At 38.2% G+C, this 10,584-nt stretch overlaps 1 protein-coding gene across 6 annotated transcripts in view; it reads right to left on the reverse strand.

The window, feature by feature from the left end:
• The window catches only part of ABCC9 (ATP binding cassette subfamily C member 9), a 75,787-nt gene extending 65,578 nt beyond the window's left edge, over positions 1-10,209 (reverse strand). For 5 of the 6 annotated variants that reach the window (XM_049821879.1, XM_049821878.1, XM_049821875.1 and 2 more), the window contains exons 1-3: positions 8,690-8,729; positions 3,414-3,488; positions 1,650-1,815 (exon numbers count right to left, since the gene is read on the reverse strand). In XM_049821879.1, coding sequence (XP_049677836.1) covers positions 1,650-1,794 — 145 coding nt within the window. In that variant the 5' untranslated portion in view covers positions 1,795-1,815; positions 3,414-3,488; positions 8,690-8,729. Of the gene's footprint in view, positions 1-1,649; positions 1,816-3,413; positions 3,489-8,689; positions 8,730-10,103 lie in introns of those variants that run through there. The other variant, XM_049821877.1, reaches the window with a different exon arrangement.
• Between the last annotated feature and the right edge of the window lie 375 nt (positions 10,210-10,584).

The following is a 10,584-nucleotide window of genomic DNA, read 5'->3' on the forward strand; positions in this document are numbered from 1 at the left end:
TGGCTTTCTTTGACCTTGCTTCTATCTTTGTCTCTCCCAAGCTGCTTTTCATTTCTATTTCCTCTTTGCCCATACATCTGCACAAACACGGTTCATCATCAATTTTCGGGTTTGGAGTCAGTCAATACTGTGGATGCCAGTTGGCTTTTAATGTTCTGTTCAATAACTATTTGTCCTGATAACCAAGGTCCAAAATAGAAAACAAAGAATTACATACATACATACATACCATACAATTTAAGCTATTATTTTTTTTCTAACATTGTTAGAAAATAGAGGGAATTTTCAGTGGCTGCAATACTATTTCAAAATTAAATGGCTAATACCTATAAAAAAATTAAAGCAGCCTGCTATCACTTGATGCATAACACAGAATGTTGTAAAAGATTATCTCTGCCCTCAGACGTTTCCGTCAAACACTTCTGCAGAAAGCCCTGTAATTCAAGGATGACTTGCATCTCATCTTAAAGAAAAAGCCAGCACTGACATAAAGATCAGCACTGTTGGAGAGAGTTCTCCATAACCCTTTGGTTTTTTTCCAGTCTTTAGTTATTCCTTTGTTAGAACTTGTTTCTTATTCCCTTGCCTAATTACTTAATTAGTTTTCAGTCACTGGATCTTGTTACACCTTTGATTGCTGGGTACTGAGCGTCTTAGCCCACAGGTTCCTGTGGCCCTATTATTCAATCACTTCAGAGTCTTTTTGCATAATGGAAATCCTTAAATCTCTAGTTTGAATATAGTCTCAAATTCAAATCTTCCTTGTGGAAGGAATGTATTGCTATGGATGTATGTGACACCAGGAAGGTAACATGGAAGAACTGACATGCCACTTCTCATGCAGTTGTCAGGATAATATTTATTTTTATTAAGACTTATTGCCTTTTGACAGTTATTCAAGTCTCTTTGTCTCCTATGATCAGTTAGAATCTGTTTGACAGCTCTGAAAAAGTATTAAATTGTATTTATTTCATCACTGCAAATAACTAGGATAAAGACACAATATGAAGAAAAAATATCATTAGAGTACTAGTTTAGATGGGGCTTTTTACAAGAACATGTGAGTTAGAGCCACTCCACTGTCCTAAATTCTTCAAGAGAGATTTATAATTTCTTATTTTCTTTCATTCCTGTGGAAGAAGACTATCTCTTTTGCTCTACTTCTGTTTACAAATGCTGGCAAAAGAAGTAATTACTCTGTTTTAAAAGTTTCCTACACTTCTCCTAGCCTTAGATCCAAGTTGCACATTTTGGATATTCTCTGAAATTCACATCACTTGAAGGGAATTCAGACCCACTGCCCTAAGTCTTCTAATATCTAATAATAGCAAAGGTTGCAAGTTGCCAATTTCAAATCTGAAGAAAACTTCTCCAGAGAGAAGTTTCAAAGCATTTGGATCTGATTTCTCTGGTTCTCATCCATCTTTTCATGCTGCTTAGTTCAGATTTATATCTAAAATTCCCAGCATTTTATGCAGTTGGCATCACATCCTCTGTATCAAGCCATTTTGTCTCTTCTTTTTTAGAACTGATAAATACAAAGCATCCAATGGTTTGCACCACAGGCCTCCAAGCACATATAAACATGAGTGAGTATAAATACATGCTCAAGTGTTTGTAGGATTGCATAGCTCCATTGAATAACTCACCAATGAACAAAATTGGGAAGGTGATAAATAGCAAGAAGACATGGGGAACCAGGTTGAGGGCATCCACAAAGCAGACATTTCTTAGGACACCAGCACTGATGTTATAGGCTGAAGCATTGTCGTTACCACAAAATGCGAGCCTCATTGCTTCCAGAAGGTCTGACTACTACAAAAAAGAGAGAATAATTGACTACCAAAACTGCTAGCATTCCCTTTAGCTAAACACAAAATAAATACAACAAAGAGATACAGAAGGAGCGTGCGAACAACACACAGAGAATAATCTGGTTCTATTTTGAAAATTCTTTTGGGCTCCGTCAAGTATAAGCAAATTAGAATGAAGGCTGCGTTTATGTTAAAATAATATTATTTATATTTAGTTAATAATATTTATATGTATTTATATTTATGATTTATTATAAGTACTATTTATTAAATACACTATGCTATGTCTTCTAGTGTTCATTATATGCATAGATGTTATGCTGCAAATGCTCTATGAGAATATAGAGAAAGAACAAGAGAGTTTTGAAAAAAGACCTATTTCTATTTCTCATAAGAAAACTCAAATGCACATAAGCTGACTCCTGTGTGTTAGTGCTTCCTTGATGAGCCAATATTCTCTGTGCAACACCTCTGTTCATACAATTTGTTGCATTATGTTCTCAGTGCAAGCTCTGAACCTTTGGTATTTGTGATTTGGCAGCTTTGCATTCACTGATATTTTGTATTTCTTCATTGTCCCTTAGAACAATGGTCACATACACTAGTCATTAGAGATAACTGCCAAACTCTTGATCAAAGAAGGTTATATTGAAGATTGCATAGACAGTAAATCAGCATTTATGGTTTATCTTGCAAATCCTTATCCACGTGCTTAGCCTCATCTAAGCAGTTCTCTGACTTCCAAGATTTCTTATGAGATTATTTTTGTACACCAAGATAAGCTCATGCGTTCGTGCTTACAGAGTGTGGGCCATAGTATGACCCAGAGTTATGACCAGCTTCTGGCTTTTATCAACTTATGCATCGTTTATTTTTTCATTCTTCTTTATAAGAAGATGAAACAAGATTGCAACCAAAATGTTTCCTTGCTGATTTCTTTGCCTGAGACTTCTACACAGCAACATAGTGCTATAGAATAGGTTGTGTAAACTCATTTGCTCACATCTTTTTTTTCCAAATTTTACATACTAAAATGGAAAGAAGATCTTTAATTCAGCAAAGTATATGTATACTTTGGTGAATGCATCTTTTTGCAACAACATTGGCATTAATGAATTTTGCAGAATCAGAACAATATAGACATGCAGAAAATGCATGAACACAGTTGAAAAAAAAAGTTAGTTGAATCGGCATAAAAAGGCTTTCCTTGTTTCCTGAAATAGTTCAGGTTAATTCTACGAGCCTAGTTGTTTAAACAAGGTAAGCATAACAAGGTAAGCATAAACTACTCAAGTACTCCCTTAGAGAGAGCAGAAACATACAGATCTTCAAAAGAATACAGAGTTCAAAGACACACTTTGAACCCCTGCTAAACCCCGTTTTTCCTTTTAACTAACTTTTTGCTGGATCTGAAAAGCATAATCCACATTGAAATACATCAGTGAAATTTGTAAAGGCGTTTCATTGAAAAGAATGTGATAAATGCAGTCCCTTTTCCAAACATATCAGCAGCTTATGGTCTGAGATTTGCCAGAAGTTAAGCATAACTCAGAGTCATATGGTGGACCACGTCCTGCAAAAATGCATGCATATACTTACTGTGGTGCAAAAGCTGATGGGCAACCCACTCAATCTTCAGTAGAACACAATTAGGTGGAGAGTTTGGCCCATTCTCTATAATGAATAGAGTGATATAACCACTATCATCCTATCATTTCATTCTTATATAAAAATATATTCATAAATGCATATGATTAGTAACACAAAAGAAACATTATGTTCATATGAATTCTGTCTGAATAGACTGAGGAGTTATTAGCAAAACAAATAGGGAATTCTTAAAAAAACTACACAGAGATTGTTTGTTTTTAATTTGTAAAAGCTCAACATGTCTCCTTTAAGAGAAACGTGATGGTAATGATAATCTCTTGAAAATCAGAAGTGTCGTTTCCTCATTTTTATCAAAGGTCAGAAGTCCAAGGGAGTTCTGCTGGGAATTTTCCTCCCTTTCCCACAAAGAGGACTCTTTTCTGAGACAGTGTAAGACACTATTGTGGTCTAGTGGTTATATTGGTACCGAAAGGCAGGAGGATCCTGGGTTCAAATAAGCATTGAATCATTGACTTCCAGTGTAGCTTTTGGCTTTTAGTCAAAAATAGATCTGGGAGAAAGGATTAAAGTCATCTCCAAGAGAAGCTAAAGGAAGTGTTGTTTTTCTTCCATTTTTTATGGAAGGGAAATGGAATATAGGTAGTAGATGTTCCTGTGGAAGAAAGGACTATTAACCACACGGAGAGTGCTATCTGCTAGCTAGGACCTACCATCAGGTTGTAGAGGTTTCATATTACACCTCAAACAATGGTCTCTAAAAGCTCTCAAGAAAGATGCATCTTTCAAGAGTGACGTCTGAATCTTCACAAGAATCTGTGCTGTGCCTAGTTTTGTGATGGAGTATGTCCAAGAACACACTCTTAAAACCAACCGTCCTTTGCACGTTGGCAGGGCTGAGGAAAGAATCTGGCCCTATTGTTAATACTGATGTATAGAAACAGCGCCCATCATACTGATGATAATTCTCAAGAGTAGGTACAAGCAGTCTATTCAAAATACTTTTGTTACAGGTTCATTTTAAATAAGAGGTAGAATTTAATTGTCTTCTCTTAAAATGAGAGAGAAAATAAAAAAGCCTACGTTGGGCAGTTTGTAAAAAAAAACACAACAGAAAATCAAAAAGGTTGCACTGCCAATGAAATGAGATAGGGGTAATTGATGATAAATTCCCAAGTTTTTAAATTAGAATACACTTCATTAATCAGCACATCCAGTGACCACGTTCATTAAATCTCCACATGCTTAAAATCTATCAAAACATTCTGATCAGTCTCATGATGCTGTGTTGACCCAATGAAACTTATGATTTGGCCTCATAAAACACTCACCAGGTACAACTTCCCTTTTTAGCAGCACCCACTTCAAGACACACATCTAGTACAGTATGGTACTGATAGGGAATAGAAGAGGTAAGAACTGTAGAAGCATTAATAGCCCAGTGATCCTTCCTTCCCCCCTTCCTTCCTTTCTTCCATCCATCTGTCCATCCACACTGTGCTAGAAATGAACTATGACTGGAAGTGGAGGACTCATGTTCTGCATCTGTTGGTGTATGCCACCTTTCATAGACACTCTCTGGTGTTTACACAGACAGGCAGCTAATAGTTCTCTGTATCTTCAAGAGCAGTGTGTGAAAAGGCTGCAGTATATTAGAGCTCTAAGAAATCATTTTATCTCCAATGTGCCTCACAGGGAGCAAGTAACCACCCCATCATTCCCTTCCCATCCATTTCTGGTGCAGAAGGTAGATCCGATATACCCTCCGAAGTTTTGCCCACGTGACTCAAGCCACTGGACCTTGCTCTGTTTTTTGGAAAACTTACATACATATGGGGCTCTGGACATGCACTGATGCACAGGCTCATCACCCCAAGCATAAAGCATGTCATGTAGTTTCTATTTCTTTGCTCAAGTTTCACAGATAGGGAAAATATATTGGATGAAATTTTTCTGACATGTAAGGGAGGATGCTTTGCATTTACAGTCAATGCGAGTGAGACTCCCATTTTGTTCGAAGCTGAAATTAGCCATTACTTTCCGCTGCATCAGGGCATGCCTCCAGAAGATCATTTTCATTGGCCTCAAGGTTTAACAAGCTGTGTTCATTTCCAAAGAAGGACAGAAAGAAAAGCCTCTAAAGCAGAAGAACAAGTCCTTGACTTCTCTAGACAGTATGGGGCAATTTACAACAATGCTTGTGCAGCTCCACTAAGAGTTAACAGGAGTTGGACCATGACAGGTTTCACAATGCAATTGCTCATCCAAGGAAACAGTGTAACCTTCAGTCTTCTTCAAAGGAAAATTTGATAATATAATGGCAAAATTTTTCTTGCCAACACTCAGATCCCATGCTTGCAAAGCTCTGCGTAGCTACCGATGAACGCATTCTTAGGGCTGCAAACAGTGCAAGTAGCATGTTCAAAAGCTTCAGACCAATTTGAGAGTCTAAGCTGCATATCGAACCGTATTTCAGTATTGGGAGTTAAGGCTAAAGAGATCTTTAATAAGTCTAAAAATTTCAGAGTTTTAAAAGGCCTCAGCTATACTGACTTTTCACTCAAAAAAACAAGCCTGGAAATGATGACAGTTTGGAAGATCTTGACTGCAGATAACCAATGAAAGGCAGAGTGAAAAGTCACTATTCCCTCCTCTTGTGTAAAACCATAAGATTTCACTTCATGAAATGAAAATGTGAAATGGAAGAACAAATTCAGAAAAATCATGAAGAATTGCACTTACGCTTACTTTTGTAATTCATCAAAAACTGCAGCTGGAGTTAGAAAGGAAGATGGAACACTTCTATGACTGATCACTGATCAAATTTGGTTCCCTTAATAATAATGAAACTATTCTTCCATTGGCTTTAACTCTTCTAGTAAGCCAATGATGGGCTTCAGTCAGAACTAGATCTGTAGAGAGGTGAATAGAGGTATCTTGCTTATGCAAGGAAGTGCTGTTTGTTTCAGTTAGTGCTGAGCATTGTGCAAGTACATAGTTAAATACACTAAAGACTTTTTATATTTTTCCCGAGCACCAGTTGTTGATCATGGCCAAAGACAGAATGCTGACCATACCGAACAAGTCTAACCCTGTAACAGATAGCCATGCTGAAGATATTTGAATTAGCCCTAAGCACGTCAGAACACAGAACTGACTCAAGGTTTCCCACAGTGTAGCCAAAGGTGATTTTCTCCCTAACAAAGATGAGGAGAGAGACTTTTTAGGCCACAGTAAGTACACAGGGAGAGATCAAAGAGGAAAAACTGGGCTGCAGAGTCACACGAGGAGAAAGTAGTTGAAGAGAATTCTGATGTCAGGGGATGGAAAAGCAGTTATTGCTGCAACTCAAGAGAGGTTATCACATTCCATAGCAGCAATTGCCCTCCTACAGCTGCTAAGACACCTTCCTTGGTAACACTGGCAGCAGCCCAAAGCTGGGCTTCCTGGAACTGTACATCGGTGAGTTAAGCAGCAAAGCCAGATGGTTTTATCACCCTCAGCAGTCTGCTGCTGTAGGCAGCTACCTGCTTCGCTGGAGGCTACACAGACTAGTAGAGAGCCATGCAAATACTAGTTCAGCCTCAGAATTAATGGTCTTAATCACCATGGTGCTGTTCCCAAGATAAGAAGCCCTGCTCACAGCAAGCTTGACATCGGTGCTTAGTTGTTGCATGCCCATACTTCAATTCCAAAGTTGGCTCATGCAGGGCTATCTCAAGCACCCACGAGCCATAGGGCATTACAGCAGAGAAATATCCGCTAGTTTCCTAGCAAATCTTTATCTGTGGGTCCCAAAGGCAGGGATAGTCACTGGAAAGCAAAGGACTCTTCTTCTCATATGGATTGCCAAGACCTTTTATCTAAGCTCATGTTCAAGTCGTAATCTTTGGAGCTGAAGGCTTCTTCACAGGCAGAGGGCTTTGTCTAGCAAACAGCAATGTCTGCAAAAAATGGGAGCAGTCCAACTGCCACATGGAAACAATGAAATGCATAACCCAAACACAAATATTTAGGAGAGAACAGACAAAAGGGTAGCAAGTTGTTTTGAAATTTATTGGTCAGCTGAAGTTACCGACCACTATTTCTCATCAGGTAGTAGCAGCCTTTCAGAATAACTGATGAGATCCTCATTTAAGAAGACAATGCTATTCATACTTGCTGCAAAAAATGGCCTTCCCAGAGATAATTTCCCTTTCTGTTGAATATAGTAGGCCACCAAATTATGCTGGGGTGATTACACCGAAGAGAGTACATCGCAATATATTCACTTCACTACTAATTATAGCAGGAATGTTATATTTCATAATAATGTTGACAACCATACTAGGTTTAACCTAGCATTTCAGCCAGAGGAAATGCAGTGATGTGATAAAGCTTATCTGGAGGTACCAGCTACATTCAGCACTCCACAGGAGTTCCAAGTACCAGGTAATTTTTTTGTTTTAACATTTAAAGACTGGAAGGCCTTTGTCCTTCAAAGTTATTGACAAATTGCTCAGTCTTTACAAAGTCTTGAATTGGTCAGAAATATTCAGAGGTGTTTTTTCTTTCTCCCTTTGAAAATGGCATTTGCTGAGCAGCTACAAGCTAAAGCCATGAGCAAAACAGAGGAGGGGAATGGAAAGAACAATCAGGAGGACAGGCCCATGATGATGCCAGTGGAAGGCAAGATTCAGCTCTCCTTTACACCATTGGGGAATCTGATTCCCTGTTGGTTTACTTTAATGAGGATGTGAACTATCTGAACAGCAGTTTATACTGCAATGAAATAGCTAAAAAAACTTATGTCCTTTAAGCATTTAAATTTGCATGCTAAAATCCCCATCACTGGCAAGTTGAGACTTTCTGGTTTTGGGCTACGGTGTACAGACATAGTCATAATATAATAAACAGAAACCAGTACAAAAGAGATTCAGGAATAAATATTCACTGTGAGGAAGAAAAAGGTTTGGGGAAGAAAAAAAATAGGACAAAGTTGCAAAAATGAATATGATGTAGCATTGAACCTTAACACTTACAAATCTCATTTTAACAAGCATAAATGGGGATTCTCAGGGCAATAAGCCAGTTCCTGAGATATATTTTCCACAAGCAATTGTTAAGAAGACAATGGGAAAATGGTAAATAATTTAAATTTCCACAAAAATTATGAGAATATCCTCACCAAATGCAAAACTGTAAGATTTCTAGTTAAAGACATTTTAATTACCTTAGGTCTTTTAAAGTGGGCTTAAAAGTCTTCATATTCAAGAGTTTCATCTTACCTGGATTATCACTCTGTTCAGCATGCTCTGCAAGATATTTATGATTATAAAGAAAAGAGTATAAATACACTCCTCACGTGGACCTTGTTTGGGGGAAATAACAATGTTCTGAAAAACATTTATTTCAGTAGTTCTGTTGCCTATATTTAAAAAAGAATAAAATTAATAGCTGCACTTCCTAATTAAAATATGTCAGCTTACAGAGCATACTTGGGTCTTAGTTCAGATATTTTTTTTTGGTCTTACATAAAATGGGCATTATATGCCCATATATGCATATATACATGTATATATAGAGATAGATATGTGTATGCATACAGACACAGGATGGAGAAAGTACTCAGAGTTTACAAAAGTAGTTAGTTCTTATCTTCTGAAAAATTAAGTCATTATAAAAGCAAGAATTTTTCTTTCCTTCTTGAATTTCACACAGAAAATTTTAACTAAGGACAAATTATGAATTTATAGGTTTGGATAACCACAATGGAAGGCCTAACTTGAGGTTTGCCACAGATTTTAGGTTAGTGATCTGCCTCTTTTTCCTTTCTAGGTATAAACCTAACAGTTTGCTCTTCTTCCCTTCCTAAAAGCACTGGACCTAGCACAATCTGTGTCATCTACAGTCTATGCATTATTTGCAAAGAGTTCTGCTAAGGTAATGGCAAAAAGTGCAGCCCCTTTAAAACCTATTTTATCAAAAATGATCCTGTACAAAATATCATTTTGCTTTTTACTCCTATTTCAGCTGTGACCACCTATTCTAGATAGACCCTGCTTCCTTGCTAAGCACTGTCCCAGTTACCTTGGGCCTTAAGGTGATGAATTACCTCTGATACTTGTCAGCATTCTCATCACTAACTGCCATACACCAGCAGCCCGATCCAAACGTTACTGAAGTCAATGCAAGGAATCTCATTGACTTCGGTAGGTTTTTGGATTAGGCTCCAAACACAGAGAAAATCACAACAGCAGTGGTGCTAAACAGGCTATTGGCACTGAAAAGCATTTCACACAAACATCTGCAGTGGTCTCACACATCTAATACATTGCTTTTTTCTTTTTTGGTAAGCTTCTTAACACAATGCGATTTCCAACATCAGCATGCTACACTGCCTGCTGTAAAACCTTCGACTTCACATGCCAAGGCAGGACAGTTTAAAAAAAGAAACGTAACCCTGTGAACAGCAGCAAAGAAAGTATCAGCAGGAGGGGACGGTAAAGGCTGAGAACGCCTGCGAATGGAAAAGGAAAAGGAAAAAGAGATTGGAGTTGTAATCCTAGGAAAGAACGAGGAGCAGCCCTGTCCCACAGATATAAAGGGAAGGAGGAGGAGGTGGTTAGTGGGAGATAATGGGGGAGGGTCATCGCATGCCCCGTTTGGTTGCTGAATGTTAGATCAAACTCTGTAGCTTACCTTTGTAAACACAAAACCAAAATACCAACCCAAATTGTCACTCGGTTGTGCTATGTGATCAATATCATCCCGATGGCAGGATTTTCCTCCACTTAGTGAAGCCGCTCCAAGCCCTGGAGTGGATTATTTTTAGGCTGGTGATGGGAAGATCAGCTGCTGCCTCCTATCGAGTTTCCAAAGTGCACAAACTCTTCTTGTCTTTCTCATACGCTGAAGGGGGCAGGAAACTGGGAAGAGACAGGCAAGCAAAAAGCACCAATTTTTCGCCTCCTGAAGCTACAGTCCCCTGGGATTTCTTCTGCTTGCTTTTATTTTCATTTTTCCCTCACTGGAGTAGTAAGATTCCAAGAGGCTGCGTTACATACAGCGCATGGACTCTTAGCAGATGGTTATTCTGAAGTAATTGATTCAGACAAGGGAGTCTAACTTTTGACAGGCTTGCAGAGATTCAGCTTTTGATTTCTTTTGAATTCATCTTGGA

The sequence above is a fragment of the Accipiter gentilis genome, chromosome 18 (genome assembly GCF_929443795.1).
Source record: "Accipiter gentilis chromosome 18, bAccGen1.1, whole genome shotgun sequence".
NCBI lineage: Eukaryota > Metazoa > Chordata > Aves > Accipitriformes > Accipitridae > Astur > Astur gentilis.